Raw genomic sequence first — 17,970 nt, forward strand, 5'->3', positions numbered from 1 at the left:
TGATCTGGTCGAGGTATTTTGTGGCTTATAGCAGATTAGAAACTGCACAAAAAGGGGCTGAATAAAGAGCAGAAAGTGCTGTAATTATTACAATTAGAAGGAGACCGAAAAACTAAAGAGTGTACAAAGTTGTACTATTTGACTGTAGTATTCATAATTTTTACCAAGCCCCTGAGGGGGGAAAAAAAGTTTCATTATCTTTACTCTTTTTTGTTTAGGAAGCTCATTTAAAAAAAGAAAAAGGTTTAAATCAGCAGGCTTTGATGAAAGAACTGAAAAAATATGGTAAAATGAAAAGGATTTTGGAGTCAAACAAACTTGGATTTCAATTTAAGGTTCTTAACCTAAAGAATCCATGACATTGGGAAAAGGATTAGGTTATTTTAAACTGATTTTACTCATCATAAAATGAGGATGATAAACAATCTTTGTACATCCTTGTTGTAATCAAAGTGATGTACAGTCTCATCACGTTCATCTTTATCCACCTCCTCCTAACCTCCAAGCCTGTCTGAAGATGATTTCTTGAAAATTCCACATAGATATGGCATTCTCCTCAGCAATTTCAGGAGCTGTTTGCTTGTGGTTTATAATTAAGCCATATGGTTCTTAAGCTAGAAGAAAAGTTAAGTCTTATTTCATCAATAGATCTTAGTTAACAGAGTCCAGTTGGAGACACAAGAATACTGGCATAGATACTGGAGCTATAGGGCAAAGAAGAAATAACTGAGACCCTAGGGCTAGAAAGATAGAATCTGATTCTTGGTTCTATCACTGAGCAATTAGCTGAACACTCCACTGACCAGCTCCTACCTGAGCTCTATTTTTGTCCATCTGTCAAAGAGAGACGATACCCAACATGCAGAGCTATTGTGAGGATTTGGCACAAATAAGTAGGTTAATCTAGAAATATACTTGAAGAATGTGGCAACCTAGAGGGGTTCTCAAGTGATAATTTAGTGGTTGTATGTTTTATTTTTGTTAGTCTTTTTACTTTAGCCTAATTTGATGTAGGTCAAAGTAAAGACCGACTCAGGCATAGCTTTTAAATACAGAAGAACTATTTGCTTGATATAATCATATACAGAAGAAACTTTAAAGAATTATTAGTTTTAGGAGTATTCCTAAAAATGCCTAAATACTTGTGAATATTTTGCAAGTATAATCTCTACAATCTAAAGTCACACAATGCAAACACAGATGAAGGTCAAGCAAGAACACAGAAGTAAAGAGGAAGACTTTCCCTCACTCTCATTTTTATGCTCAGACTGTGAATGTCAATTAGCTCAATCAAGTCTTGCAGATAATGTCAGCTGTCAATCATTCCTAGGTAGTGATGTGTGAAGTTTGTCAGCAGGCAATGGACTACTTGAGTGATGAATGAAATAATGAGGACACAGAAGCCTGAACAAAATTTCCCTTTTTCTGGTAAATTCCTCTCAACATAGGAATTTAGGAGAGGGAGAGAAAAAAATCACATTAAAATTTGTTTTACAGCAGTGTTCATTTAATGCCATGTCTACTTGCAAACATTCATCCTTTAACCTTGTAGTTTTTAAAATTAATACAAATGGCAAATAATTGTGTGTGTTAGTTGCTCAGTCGTGTCTGACTCTTTGCGACCCCATGGACTATATATAGCCTACCAGGCTCCTCTGTTCATGGAATTCTCCAGGCAAGAGTACTGGAATGGGTTGCCATTTCCTTCTCCAAAGGATCTTCCCTACCCAGGGATCGAACCTAGCCTGTCTCCTGCATTGCAGGTGATGCTTTACCACCTTAATTATGTGCCTGCAGTTGTAGGCACATAATTAAGCATCATAATTTTCATCTGTACTAGTCAGTGTAAGCAACATTAGCTACTACAAGAGGTAAGACCCCAAACCCAAAGTGCTTTTTACAACTAAGGTTCATACTAACTGTGGGTAGTGTCATGCCTCTGCATAGCTGTCTTCCATTTAGTGACTCATGTATACTGGCATCCATCTGGTGACTACAAAATCTGGAACTATGTTGGGATGTTTAAAAGCTAGGACTAGAAACAACTTACATTATTTCTACTTACATCCTGTTTTTCAGAACCCTGTAACTTTAACTCAGTTTAACTGTAAGGGAGGTAGGGAAATGTAAAAGAACTCTTAATAGTCTCTGCTATATTAACCAGACTTGTTTTATTTGAACAGTCTTTTAAAATCTAAGGTTTTAACTATATCATATCCAGTTGAGCCGTGGTTTGAAAATACTAGTCACAAGTTTGAGGGCATTTAATATGTGTAGACTAGATAGATTCTTTATATATATTACTTTATTTGAAAAATTAAGAAAATACTATTCATGTAATAAAATATTCAAACAGTAAAGAAAGGTATAATATTAAAAGTAATTAATTCTTTTCCCTTTGCTCTGATCTCTGTTGTTATTTTGTTCTTTGTGACCATGTGGACTGTAGCATGCCAGGCTTCCCTGTCCTTTACCATCTCTGGAGTTTGCTCAAACTCATGTCCATTGAGTTGGTGATGCCAACCAGCCTTTGCATCCTCTGTCGTCCCCTTCTCCTCCTGCCCTCAATCTTTCCCAGCATTCAGGGTCTTTTCTAATTTACTACATCCATTGATGACAACTATTTTTTTTTCGGCTAAAACAACATTTATTAAGTCACCGTTCTGGAAGGCAGAAGTCTGAAATCAAGGTGTCAGGGCTGGCTTTCTTCTGGCGGCCTTAGGGGAGAATCCTTTCCTAGACTTTTCTAGCTGCAAACAGAGGCTACTTAGATTGCGTGGAACATGGTCCCTTCCTTCAACTTCAAAGGACATCACTGTAGACTCTGTTTCCATCATCCCATCCCATTTGCTGATCCTGAGCCTTCTGCCTGCTTCTTCCTATTTTATTTTTAATTTTTTTCAATGTTTTATTGTTTTTTTAATATAATTTTTTCATTTTTTAAATTGAAGTATAGTATATACAAGTGTTTCAGGTATACAGCAAACTGATTCAGATATGTTCTTTTTCAGACTTTTTTCCATTATAGGTTATTACAAGATACTGAATATAGTTCCCTGTACTATACAGTAGGTCTTTGTTGCTTATCTCTTTTATACATAGAAGTATAAATCTGTTAATCCCAAATTCCCAATTTATTCCTCTCTCTGCTTTACCCTTTGGTAATTTTAAGTTTCTTTTCTGTGTCTGTGAGTTTATTTCTGTTTTGTAAATAAGTTCATTTGTATTATTTTTTTAAGATTCCATGTATAAGTGTTATCATATGATATTTGTCTCACTTACTTCTGACTTAGGTCACTTAATATGATGATCTCTAGATGTATTCTTATTGCTACAAATGGCATTATTTCATTTTTTTTATGGTTGATTAATATTCCATTGCATGTATGTATATACCATATTTTCTTTATACATTTGCCCATTGATGGACATTTAGGTTGCTTCCATGTCTTAGCAAGGAAATGTCAGCTCACTCCAGTGTTCTTGCCCGGGAAATCCTACGGACAGAGGAGCCTGGTGGGCTATAGTTCACAGTGTCTCAGAGACAAACCATTAGTGACTGAACCACAGCAGCAGCCACCACTACCATATCTTAGCTGCCACATCTTATAAGTAGCGCTGCGGTGAACATCCACAGCTACTTCCCCTTCCTTTTTATATTTTTATTGAAATCTAGTTCATTTATAATATTATATTGGTTTCAGGTACATAGCAATGATTAAATATTTTTATATATTATACTCCATTTAAAGTTATTATAAAATATTGGCTATATCCCCTATACTGTATAATACATCTTTATAGCTTATTTATTTTATACTGTTGTTTATGTCTCTTAATCTTCAACCCTGTCTTTCCCTTCTACCTTTTCCTCTCCCCACTGGTAACCACTAGTTTGTTCTGTATAGGTGCATCTGTTTCTGTTTTACCTTATTCATCTGTTTCATTTTTTAGATTCCACATATAAATGATAATACAGTATATTTCTTTACCTATCTGACTTATTTCACTAAGCATAACAACATCTGGGCCCATCTATGTTGTTTCAAATATGTCATTCATTTTTATGGAAATAGTTCATTCTTCTTTATGACCAAGCAATATTTCATTGTTAATCACTCAGTTGTATATGATTGACTTTTTGTGATCCCATGGACTGTTGCCTGCCAGGTTCATCAGTCCATGGAACTCTCTAGGTAAGAATATTAGCAGTAGGATTGCATTCAATTCTCAAGGGGATCTTCCCAAACCAGGGATTGAACCCAGGTCCTCTTGCATTGCAGATAGATTCTTTACCATCTGAGCCACCAGGGAAGCCTACCACATATTTTTTATTCATTCATCTGTTGCTGGACAATTAAGTTGTTTTCATATCCTGACTATTGCAAATAATGCTATTATAAACATGGGAGTGCAGGTATCTTTTGAAAATATTTTTGTTTTCATCAAATATATACCCCATAGTAGAAATTCTAGATCATATGGTTGTTCTATTTTCAATTTTTCAAGGAACCTCCCCAAAATATTTTCCATAGTGACTATGGAAATTTAGATTCCCACCAAGCATGCTGGGACAGTTGTGGGGAAATTGACCACTGGGCAGTTTCAGTCTGCTTCCTTTGCCTTGTTTTGGGACCGAACAAGCATGTGTGCACTCTTCACAAGCAGAGTCTAACTTTCTTACAGCTCCATTGTCAGTCCCACTGGTTTTCAAACCAGCTAAGTGTATCTTGGTGTCATACACCCTAGATGGGGATTCAACTGCCCACCCCCTAGGAAGGGTTGTCTAGCCCATGTAGTCCCACTCCTCTTCTGTGTCCCCTCCTAGGGGCTCAGTGCCAGTCTAATTGCTTCTGTTCCCTTTCTGCCTGCCTACTTGTGGGTCTTCTTCCAGTCTCTGTTTTCAGTGAGAATTGTTCCATGTTGTTGAATTTTGGATGTGTTTATGTGGGTTGGAGAAGGCAATGGCAACCCACTGGTAGGCTGCAGTCCGTGGGGTCGCTAAGAGTTGGACATGACTGAAGCGACTTCACTTTCACTTTTCACTTTCATGCATTGGAGAAGGAATTGGCAACCCACTCCAATATCCTTGCCTAGAGAATCCTGTGCACAGAGGAGCCTGGTGGGCTGCTGTCCATAGGGTCGCACAGAGTTGGACACGACCGAAGCGACTTAGCATGCATGCATGCATGGGGGTTGGTGAGCTCCACATTTTCCTGCTCTTTCATCTTGATCTCCTCCTCATGACCACTGTTAAGATTCTTGTTTTCTCTCTCTAAAAAATGTATCACAATCCATTAGTCCTTACCTGTAGATCCTTTGTTTATTTTATAAAAATGGAATGATTTTAATATGCCATTCTATACATTTTTAAGTTAGTAATATAGAGTTAATTTTGCATAAATACATATAAATTTAGAGTGATATTCAAAGTGTTTGACAAGTCAACATTAGAGCATGAGAACTGACCAATCAGAATAGATGCTGGATGTAGGATGGGAGAATGGTCCGGGAGCCCCAGGTGTGGCAAAAATCACCATAATTAGGGCAATATTATAAATAAATTGGGTCAGGGGATGTACCCAAAGAAGTAGATAAAGTGTGGCTGTAACAGGAATATAGAGTATATGCTTTGGATAGTGGCTATTTTCCAAGTAGTACAAATGTTTTTCAGTATTTTAACAACTGGGCCCTAGGGTTATAACAGTACTGGATGTACTTCAGTCTATTTAAAGATGGTATAGCAGAATAGTACCATAATTTTTACAATAAATCAAGGTATTGATGCACATTTAAGTTGTCCTTTATATCTAAAATTGTAGGAAATGCAGCATATTAGAAAATAAAAGCAAACCACAAAAACAAAAAACACAAATGAAAAAGAAAGCTTGTGTATATAATTTGGTGAAACATTGAGAGATTATCCATAAGACAAATTCCTAGCTATGGAATTGCCAAGTCAGTTTTTATTTTGATTGATATTTCTTTGAAAATGTCAAGTCAGTTTATAGTCATTCCAAGTGAAGAAATATTTTCCATATCTTATCCAACAGTTTGCATTATTACATTAAAAATCTTATAACTTTACTCAATTTGATAATTGAAAGATTAAGGAAATATCCATTCTTGCTTAGTCATCATTTTGTAATAGTTGAAAACTTGTTAGATTTGGAGATATTTAGAGGTAGAACATTATGTCTACTACTGTGGGCAAGAATGAAATGGAGTAGCCATCATAGTCAACAAAAGACTCCAAAATGCAGTAGTACTTGGATGCAGTCCCCAAAACGGCAGAATGATCTCTGTTCGTGTCCAAGGCTAACCATTCAATATCATGGTAATCCAAGTCTATGTCCTGACCAGTAATGCTGAAGAAGCTGCAGTTGAACAGTTCTATGAAGACCTACAAGACTTTCTAGAACTAACACCCAAAAAAGATATCCTTTTCATTATAGGGGGCTGTAATGCAAAAGTAAGGAGTCAATAAATAGTTGGAGTAAGGGGCAAATTTGGCCTTGGAGTGCAGAATGAAGCAGGGCAAAGGCTAACTAATAGAGTTATGCCAAGAGAATACACTGGTCATAGCAAACACCCTCTTCCAACAACACAAGAGAAAACTCTACACATGGACATCACAGGATGGTCAACACTGAAATGAGATTGATTATATTCTTTGTAGCCAAAGATGGAGAAGCTCTATATAGTCAGCAAAGACAAGACTGGAATCTGGCTGTGGCTCAGATCATGAACTCCTTATGGCAAAATTAAGACTTTTAAATTGAAGAAAGTAGGGAAAACCACTAACCATTCAGGTATGACCTAAATCAAATTCCTTATGATTATACAGTGGAAGTGAGAAATAGATTCAAGGGATTAGATCTGATAGAGTGCCTGATGAACTATGGATGGAGGTTTGTGGCCTTGTACAGTAGGCAGTGATCAAGATCATCCCCATGAAAAAGAAATGCAAAAAGGTTGTCTGAGGAGGCCTTACAAATAGCTATGAAAAGAAGAGAAGCTAAAGGCAAAGGAGAAAAGTAAAGATATACCCATTAGAATGCAGAGTTCCAAAGAATAGCAAGGAGAGATAAGAAAGCCTTCCTCAGTGATCAGTGCAAAGAAATAGAGGAAAACAACAGAACGGGCAAGACTAGAGATCTCTTCAAGAAAATTAGAGATACCAAGAGATATTTTCATGCAAAGATGGGCACAATAAAGGACAGAATAGTATGGATGTAACAGAAGCAGAAGATATTAAGAAGAGATGGCAAGAATACACAGAAGAACTGTACAAAAAAGATCTTCATGACCCAGATAATCACGATGGTGTGATCACTCACGTAGAGCCAGACATCCTGGAATGTAAAGTCAAGTGGGCCTTAGGAAGCATCAAGACGAACAAAGCTAGTGGAGCTGATGGAATTCCAGTTGAGTTATTTCAGATCCTAAAAGATGATGCTGTGAAAGTGCTGCAGTCAATATGCCAGCAAATTTGAGAAACTCAGCAGTAGCCACAGGACTGAAAAAGTTCAGATGCCAAAGAATGCTCAAACTACCACATAATTACACTCATCTCACAGGCTCACAAAGTAATGCTCAAAATTCTCCAAGCCAGGCTTCAATGGTACGTGAATCATGAACTTCCAGATGTTCAAGCTGGATTTAGAAAAGGCAACGGAACCAGATATCAAATTGCCAACGTCCGTTGGATCATCAAAAAAGCAAGATAGATCCAGAAAATTGTCTACTTCTGCTTTATTGACTATGCCAAAGCCTTTGACTGTATGGATCACAAAAAAGTGTGGAAAATTTTCAAGATATAGGAATACCAGACCACCTGACATGCCTCCTGAGAAATCTGCATGTAGGTCAAGAAGCAACAATTAGAACTGGACATGGAAAAACAGACTGGTTCCAAATCAGGAAAGGAGTACATCAAGGCTGTATATTGTCACACTGCTTATTTAACATATGCAGAGTACATCATGAAAAATGCTTGGCTGGATGAAGCACAAGCTTGAATTAAGATTGTCAGTAGAAACATCAATAACCTCAGATATGCAGATGACACTACCCTTATGGTAGAACGTGAAGAACAACTAAAGAGCCTCTTGATGAAAGTGAAAGAGAAGAGTGAAAAATCTGTCTTAAAGCTCAACATTCAGAAAACTAAGATCATGGCATCTTGACAGTGTTTATTTTGGGGGGCTCCAGAATCACTGCAGATGGTGACTGCAGCCATGAAATTTAAAGACGCTTGCTGCTTGGAAGAAAAGTTATACCAACCTAGACAGCATATTAAAAAGCAGAGACATTTCTTTGCCAACAAAGATCTATCTAGTCAAGGCTATTATTTTTCCAGTTGTCCTGTATGGATATGAGAGTTGGACTATAAAGAAAGCTGAGCACCGAAGAATTGATGCTTTTGAACTGTGGTGTTGGAGAAGACTCTTGAGAGTACCTTGGACAGCAAGGAGATCCAACCAGTCCATCCTAAAGCAAGTCAGTCCTGAATATTCATTGGAAGGACTGATGCTGAAGCTGAGCTGACACGTTTGAAAAGACCCTGATGCTGGGAAAGATTGAAGACAGGAGGAAAGGGGACAACAGAGGATGAGATGGTTGTATGGCATTACTGACTCGATGGACTTGAGTTTGATCAAGCTCCGGGAGTTGGTGATGGACAGGAAAGCCTGGAGTGCTGCAGTCCATGGGGTTGCAAAGAGACAGACACAACTGAGTGACTGAACTGAACTGAGTTAGACTGGTTGCTTGTATTTGGATTAATTACTATGAGTTTGTCTTCTCAAGTGTAAAATGGAGATATTATAAATGTCAAAACAATATTGTCTGGTTTGTTCTTCCAGATTAATTTTAGAATGATTTTCTAAGGCTCCTCAAAATTCGCAGTAAAGTTTTTATTTGAAATATATTAAATATTTAAATCAAACTTCTCAAGAACTTTGTTAATAGACTTCCTGAGTCCGTGGGATATCTATATTAAATCAATCCCTGTTTTATATCTCTGAATAAAGTATGTTTTTCTTGAGATTTACTGAGTTTTGTATTAGCGTTCTACGAGGTAAGTGTGTTTTATTGTTGCTAGATTTAATGAAATGTTTTTCTTTTATATCTTTATATCTTTACATCTTTATATATATATCTTATAAAAGATATATATATATATCTTTTATATCTTTTCTTTTATATCTTTTATATCTTTTCTTTTGTATATCTATCTTTGTATATATACAGAAGATATAATGAACATTACTACTTTATAACTGTAGTACATTTATATTTATATGATCTCTTTATAATTCCCTTTTCCCATTTAGCTTTATACATATTACCTATTTATCTCTAATGTCTATCAATGTAAATCACAATATATGAATATGATAACTTTATCTACTTCATTCCTATACTCTTATTGCATATTTCTTCACCTTAATATTGTCTACATATTTCTAATCTAGCTGTCCTTTTCATTTATACTATTCCTTCTTGAGACTGAGTCCTTGTAAGGGAAGGAGTGTATTCTACTTATATTTGTGGTCTGGTAAAATTAAACTAATGCCTGACATGAAGTAAACACTCAAATGTTTTAAGTGAATGCCTGAGTGAATAATTTTGAGCTTCAGATTCAAGATTGTTGTGGGTTATCAATGGAAAGCATTAAACAAGACAGAGAAGCAGACAGAAGTTAAATGGCATAGACACAGAGCCTTGGTACCCAAGAGACTCATGTGGAAGGAGGCCAAATAGATAATTGACTTCCCAATCAGGATAGATACAGGGGATACCTAACTGATATATCACTGAAGTGAAGAGAAAGTTACCCATCTGGTCTTTCATCCTGTGAATATAAGCAGCAAGGCTGTGTTAATCCCAACTGGCTGGTCAGTGAAGCAAGAGAACTCCATTTATTATTGATTCCGGGTCAAAGAGAGATAGCCAGCAGTTAACCAGATATGGGACTGAATTCCGACAGGTTGGATCACAGTAAACTATTCTGTAATCAGCATACCAGAAGAAATTAAACCTTTGATTTGATTAAGAGAAAGTGTTTTATAATAAATAAGTAAAGTATGAAATAACTCAATGAATTTACTCACCAGTTGAGACTAACATGTGCCACTAATTGCAGCAATAATAAAAATAAACACAAAAATAGCTAATGTTTATTAAGGATTTATTAGATGGCAAGCATGTGATTGGTGCTCTACAAAGATTAACTCACTTAATCCTCAAGTCAATGAATTCAGTGTGATTTTGGTTGTATTTTACATGTGGGAAAACACAGCTTAGAAAGCTTAGTGAGTAACTTGAATAAATTCACATACTAGTATGTGGTGAAACTGAATTGTGAGGAAAAGTCACAATTATCAATCACTACTTTTTTTCACATGGAGAGCTTTAACATAAATACCGATGTCAGAGCCTCACTTTCAGGCATTATTACTTAATTGGTCTGGTTTGGTGATATTGGTATTTTTTAAAAAGCTACATGGTGATTTCAACATGAACTGAGTTGAGAACCATTGACCTACCAAGGCCCATTACTGACAGTTTAGCTTTGCCCTCCAGTTGTACCTTGTCAATACAAAGGAAGGACAATAGTCATATAATTTCAAATAGTTTTAAGATTTATTTTCATTCATGGAACAACAGACTGGTTCCAAATAGGAAAAGGAGTTCGTCAAGGCTGTATATTGTCACCCTGCTTATTTAACTTATATGCAGAGTACATCATGAGAAACGCTGGACTGGAAGAAACACAAACTGGAATCAAGATTGCTGGGAGAAATATCAATACCCTCAGATATGCAGATGACACCACCCTTATGGCAGAAAGTGAAGAGGAACTCAAAAGCCTCTTGATGAAAGTGAAAGAGGAGAGTGAAAAAGTTGGCTTAAAGCTCAACATTCAGAAAACGAAGATCATGGGATCTGTTCCCATCACTTCATGGGAAATAGATGGGGAAACAGGGGAAACAGTGTCAGACTTTATTTTTTTGGGCTCCAAAATCACTGCAGATGGTGACTGCAGCCATGAAATTAAAAGACGCTTACTCCTTGGAAGGAAAGTTATGACCAACCTAGATAGCATATTCAAAAGCAGAGACATTACTTTGCCAACAGAGGTTCGTCTAGTCAAGGCTGTGGTTTTTCCTGTGGTCATGTATGGATGTGAGAGTTGGACTGTGAAGAAGGCTGAGCGCCGAAGAATTGATGCTTTTGAACTGTGGTGTTGGATAAGACTCCTGAAAGTCCCTTGGACTGCAAGGAGATCCAAGCAGTCCATTCTGAAGGAGATCAGCCCTGGGATTTCTTTGGAAGGAATGACGCTAAAGCTGAAACTCCAGTACTTTGGCCACCTCATGCAAAGAGTTGACTCATTAGAAAAGAGTCTGATGCTGGGAGGGATTGGGGGCAGGAGGAGAAGGGGACGACAGAGGATGAGATGGCTGGATGGCATCGCTAACTCGATGGACGTGAGTTTGAGTGAATTCCAGGAGTTGGTGATGGACAGGGAGGCCTGGCATGCTGCGATTCATGGGGTCGCAGAGTTGAACACGACTGAGCCATTGATCTGATCTGATCTGATCTGATCCTCTATGCATTGTCTGTATTTATTTATCCAAGGTTTACCTCTCTGATCCTCCCTGCTGATTGATTGTTTCCTGCCTGCTATTGTCTCCTGGAATGTTTCAGTATACAGCCTGGGTTATAAAGTATCTTATGTTTTGCCTCTGCTGCTGCTGCTGCTGCTAAGTCGCTTCAGTCGTGTCTGACTCTGTTGGACCCCATAGACGGCAGCCCACCAGGCTCCTCAGTCCATGGGATTCTCCATATCTATACTGAGATAGGATTGCTATTATTATGCCTTCACTGCTCTTGTAAATCTTTCCCTATATTCTTCTCAGTTTTATCAAACAGGTTGTAGTTGATTAGGTTTTATTAAAATTAGTTGATTAGGTTTCTTAAATGCCTCATTGTATTAGTTTTACTAATGATTGATTTAACAGTGCTTATACAAATTGCTGTAAATAATAAGTTTCTGGTTCTAGATATTTCCATGTAGTCAAAAAATTATACTAAGACCAGATTCCCACCACCTTTCTGTATTTTCCAACATAATAATTTACCCTTCCTCCATTTCTAACATAGGTAATATTATTAAAATGAAGTACTATCACAACAATAGGGAAATGGGCAGAAGGCATATACACACACTTGATGAAAAATGAAGTACAAAAAGAAATATAAAAATAGTCAATCTAATCAGTGAAACACCAATGAAATATTTTTATATATGAATTAGCAACATTTTTTTCAGATTTTCTACCTTATAATTTATATATTTATTATTTTATTGTTCATGGTGTCATCATGATTGAATGCAGTCACCACAAGGGAGGCAATTTTGTCTGTTTTGGTCACTGATATATTGTAAGATCTGAAGCCAATGCCTGTCCTTACATAGACAATAATAAATATTTCCCAAAGAAATAAATACTTGTGTGAGTGGATCCATAACAAAGATGTATGGTGCATTGTATATATTATTATAAAACTGGCAGGGGTATGAATTCATGTAATAATTCTAAAGAGAAATCTGTGAAAGGGTATCATGTTTTTAAAAAAATATATTTTCTTTGGATGATTATTCACTTACACTTCTAAACTGTGCTTTAAGGATGCAATCAGTAAAGTGGAGATTTATAGATAGAAAACCATGTTCATAGAATTGATAATCATATGGGAAACAAATATAGCTTATTTTAAGTAAAATGTGGTGTTTGCATTCTTTCAAAATAGACTACTGTGAAAATGCAGTAATGTTAAATGAAAGATGGAGGGTGGATAGTAGAGGATGGTTCCAGTTTTGTAAAAATTGAGATACAGAGACAGATAAGTTGTAAACCAAAGTGATAACACTAATTATTATCACTCAGACAGATTCTCAGAGCTACCAGGGAATCTAATAGTAATTAATCTGGTAGTAAAAAAAGTTTAATTTTTTTCTTTGTAGTAGTATAAAATGCATAAAATTTCTAAAAGAATGTATTAATATATTACTTTGTGATCAGAAAGATACTTCATTTATTAAAATTATCTTTGTAATTCTCCAAACTCTGAGGATATATTAAATAATCTGTTACAATGTAACCTTCACAGGGCAAGTCTTTTTATCTGCTTTGTTTATTAGTGGATTCCCCATACCTAGAATAATGTTTGGGATAAAGTAGTACTCCAAAATACCTTTTGAACAAATGAATGCATGTACAAACAACTAATGTGTCTCCCTCTTTTAAAGGCAATTTCAAAGTGTTAAGGACTGATCAGTTCCTTTTTCTGTTGAGTTGAACAATTGATCCATCCATCTGGTGGCTCAGTTTGTAAAAAGTCTGCCTGCAGTGCCGGAGACCCAGGTTCAATACCTGGGTCAGAAAGATCCCTTGGAGAAAGAAATGGCAACCCACTTCAGTATTCTTCCGTGGAGAATTCCATGGACAGAGGAGCCTGTGGGCTATAGTCCATGCAGTCACAAAGAGTCGGACAGGACTGAAGGACTAACACTTCACTTTCAAGTGCTATTCATAGGATGTCTTCTTTCCACTGAGGAGAGACTGCTTTCTCAGGGGCTGAAAATTATCTTTTTCATCATTTTGGAGGGAAATGACCAATACATGGCAGATGTGGATTCTAATGTATGTGAAATTTAAAATGATTATGACAGAAATCTTTTGGACTGCAGCCTACCAGGCTCCTCTGTCTATGGGATTTTCTAGGCAAAAGTACTGGAGTGGGGTGCCATTGCCTTCTTCGTTATCTTTAGTAACTTTAAATTATCCCAGTGGCCTCAGATGTAAAGAAAACCATAATTGTTAGTGAATGTTGTTATTTTGTTATCCAGTTAAAATTTGTTCAGTTCCCCATCTATAGAGAACAAAAGGAATATAAAAATAATACTGTTGGGGATGGAAACTTATTGAAAAAGGACAATAGGCCAATAATATATAAGAAATGCTATATTGTGTTTCATTGTAATTCAGTAAAGGGATGTTTGCAAGTAATTTTTACCATGTAGCATGCAGTTTAGATTTATGCAATTAGATATATTCCTTATTTAAAATTTTATATTTATTGCATATTTTCTCAAAACTAAAATCAAGAATGATGGATTTAATAGTAGCATTTGTTTTTTAATAAAATATTAAATAAGACTGTATCAATGTGTACAATGAGTTTCTATTTTACACAGAGTTCTTTATTTTTTCTCTAGGATTCAGAATTTCCTACACATATGCAACCAAATCCAAACCTGGATTTAGGCAAAGAGAATCTTTGTCCAGCAAAATTTGACTACAAGCTGAATAACATATTCAGACTTCATGAACTTCCAGTGAGCTGGTAGGATGCTTGATGTTTTATTAATACCTTTGAGGTTTTATTGTCGTGTCTAAATTTTGATGCTCTTATAGCTGTTTATGATCAAAGTGGTTTGCTCTTAGCCTGTATCTGAAATTACTACTTGTAACACTGAAAGAATCTGCTCAAAGCTGCTGCAAGAACCTCAATACTAATTGGTTTAGGCACTTGATGGCAGTACAGCCCAAGTGCACGACTGTGCATATTTAATGTAGAGGTTGCAGTTCTTGGTTAAAATGAAGCACACGTTGTTTTTAGAGACGTTTGTAGGATTTTTTTAAAAATAGGATCTCAGCAACTATGCATTTCATTTGATTATTTTACTTAAAATTTTACCAGTGTACTTTTTTTTCCTCATTAACATATTGTTTTGTTTTCTTTTGAGGATCATAGTTTTGCAAACCATAATCACATCAGTGTGAAAGTGAAGCCTATTATTTGGTATTTATTAAAATGTACTATTTTATGAATCTGAATATTTACATTTTTAGCAAATGTTTAAAATCTTGTAAAATTTATACTGCTCTTATTTAGAGTGTTTGAGAAAAATATTTCTGTGAAGAATCAGTAAATATACAGCCTATCATAGATTTCTATGGTAGATTAATTTCTGACTAAGTGGTTAGCTTTTGTAAATAATCATAGATATATCATTTTGATTACAGTTTAGGTTAGTAATATTGTTTTCTTGTATTTGTTCATATAATCCCAAGTTTATTATTGACCTTTAAGAACTCTAGGATTTGTACAAAAATACTTGACAAACATGTTTGTCATAATAACTCCTGTTATATTTGAAAGAAAATGAAAAGTGAAAGTGTTAGTCACTCAGTTGTGTCCGACTCTTTGTGGCCCCATGGACTGTAGCCCACCAGGCTCCTCTGTCCATGGGATTCTCTGGGCAAGAAGAGTGGCGTGGGTTGCCTTTTCTCTCCAGGGAATCTCCCCCACTCAGGGATGGAACCTGGGTCTCCACATTGCAGGCAGACTCTACCAAATGAGCCACCAGGGAAGCCCGTGTTACGTTTAATGAGGACGAATGTCTCAGAAGAGAGTGTTAACCAATTCTAATAACATACACTTACCTGTGATGAGGTTTTCATTTGCTCTGGATGAACTTATGTGGAATTTACTTTCTAAGACCCATTTGTTTGATTATTTGCATGTACCAAGAATACTGTCTATGGTACCCTGCTTATGAGCACAGTGGATATGATCTTATCTGCCATGATGAAAACCTGTAGGTTAATGAATTGAAGAAGTTTGTTAGTAAAAAGAACTATAATAATGATACATTCATTCCTTAAATAGTCTATTTCAACTTAAAACAGTTCATCTGCACTCACATCCCAGTCTTTTGATGTAAGGTCATGACCTTTTCTTTGATTAACTGACTGTTGATTGGAATTCTACATCATATTTCTTTCCAATAATGCATCACTAACAAGTTCAATTTTGTAATTTCCGTAATCTAAAACAAGAGCTTGAGACACACAGATGATCTCCTCACTTTTCCACAGCATTAATTTAATTTTCATTGATAGCAGTTCTGCTTATCACACTCATATTTCATCACCTTGATTAATTTTTAATTATTTCACAGTAGCAAACACAACAGGCTTTTGAAGGGCGAATAACAAACTCCTTTGATGCTTTGTGATCCTGGACCTCAGCTGGTAGGAACAGCCTGTGCTGGTCTGCTGGCGCACAATCTGGGATCTCTGAACAGTCTAGGTACTGTAGGCACAGCCTACAGTGACCAATGATTATGTGAAGGTTAAGAGAGAAGCTTTCACTAAATGAAAACAAGGAAAAGAAAACATGGGAAACATTTGACTCTTAGTCAAAGACAAAATCTAGATTTCAGCTGAATTTATTTGCAGCCTTTGGAAAGACAGCTGCCCTGATAACTACTACTGCAACCCAGGGAACAATTTCTCTGTCATAATCTTCACTAGTTAGCCCATTAGGAGAAAATATTCTAGCATTATGAGTTAGACAGTAAGAAAAAACAGATCAATTGTGAGTAGAAAATGATAATCACTAATCTTCCAGAGTAACATACCTCAAAGGAAAATTAAGCTGTGACTTTGGGACAACTCATTTCCCTGGGAACCCCCCTCCTTTTTTTTTCCTCCTCTCTGACTGTTTGTTCCTTTTCAATTTGTCTCACTTTCTGCTTCCTGATACAGCCATTTCTTTTGGGTTCCAGGTTTGTTTTTCTCTCTCCCACTTTGTTGTCTTCTACTGCTTTCTGTGTATTCTTATTGTATGCCACCAGTCCTTAACTGGCCATAATAAAAAACTCAACTGTAAATTTCTAGTGTTGCTCAGATAATTTAATATTCTCTGTTCTTAATTTTAAAACCAATCACCACACTCCCTTCAGTCCTTATATACACACAGAAGTTTGGTACTTTATAGGTCTTTAATGTTGCTCAGTCCATCGGTCATGTCCAGCTCTTTTAGACCCCATGGACTGCAGCACTTCAGGCTTTCCTGTCCTTTACTATCTCCCAGAGTTTGCTCAAACTCATGTCCATTGAGTTGATGATGCCATCCATTCGTCTTATCCTCTGTTGCCCCTTTCTCATCCTGCCCTCAGTCTTTCCCAGTATTAGGTTCTTTTCCAGTGAGTCAACTCTTTGCATAAGGTGGCCATAGTATTGGAGCTTCAGCTTTAGCATCCGTCTTTCCAGTGAATAGTCAGGGTTGATTTCCTTTAGGATTAACTGCTTTGATCTCCTTGCTGTCCAAGGGACTCTCAAGAGTCTTCTCTAACACCACAGTTTGAAGACATCAGTTCTTCAGTGCTCAGCCTCCTTTATGGTCCAACTGTCACATCCATACATGACTACTGGAAAAACCATAGCTCTGACTATGTGGACCTTTGTCAGCATAGTGACGTCTCTGCTTTCTAATACACCATCTAGGTTTATAATAGTTTTTCTTCCAAGGAACAAGTGTCTTTTAATTTCATGGCTGCAGGCACTGTCTGCAGTGATTTTGGAGTGCAAGAAAATATAGTCTGTCACTGTTTCCATTGTTTCCTCATCTATTTGCCATGAAGTTATGGGACTTGATGTCATGATTTCACTTTTTTGAATGTTGAGGTCTTTAATAGTATAATGTTCATTGACTCAATTATATGTTTCTTTGAAATATAAAAAAAAATGTTTTATATGTAGCTGTGAATTTATTTTGATTTTAAATTACCATGAGTGTAAATAAAATTCTTCCTCTATGGTGTATAGGTTTCTTAACTTCATCAAAATAACAATAACAGTTATAACAATGATAATGAAAGAATATCAATAATAACAATAAACCATTTTAGTAAGCATCTGTAAATGCCAGGATTCAGCTGTTTCCCCTGTTTCTTTATGTCTCTCTCTTTGTCTCTGTCTCTTTTACTTACACATTCACACACACACAGATGAGGCTCAGAAACCTTTTGAATTACACAGAAAGAATTTGTATCAGGTCCAGTTAACTCAAAAGCAAACCACAAAATAGCGGATAAGTCCATAC

General features: G+C 36.3%; 1 protein-coding gene across 1 annotated transcript in view; it reads left to right on the forward strand.

The window, feature by feature from the left end:
* The window catches only part of SPAG16 (sperm associated antigen 16), a 1,086,909-nt gene that overhangs the window by 154,139 nt on the left and 914,800 nt on the right, over positions 1 to 17,970 (forward strand). Inside the window, exon 9 of the mRNA XM_045162106.1 lies at positions 14,294 to 14,421. Coding sequence (XP_045018041.1) covers positions 14,294 to 14,421 — 128 coding nt within the window. The remainder of the gene's footprint in view (positions 1 to 14,293; positions 14,422 to 17,970) is intronic.

Source organism: Bubalus bubalis, chromosome 2, assembly GCF_019923935.1.
Source record: "Bubalus bubalis isolate 160015118507 breed Murrah chromosome 2, NDDB_SH_1, whole genome shotgun sequence".
NCBI classification, from domain to species: Eukaryota; Metazoa; Chordata; class Mammalia; order Artiodactyla; family Bovidae; genus Bubalus; species Bubalus bubalis.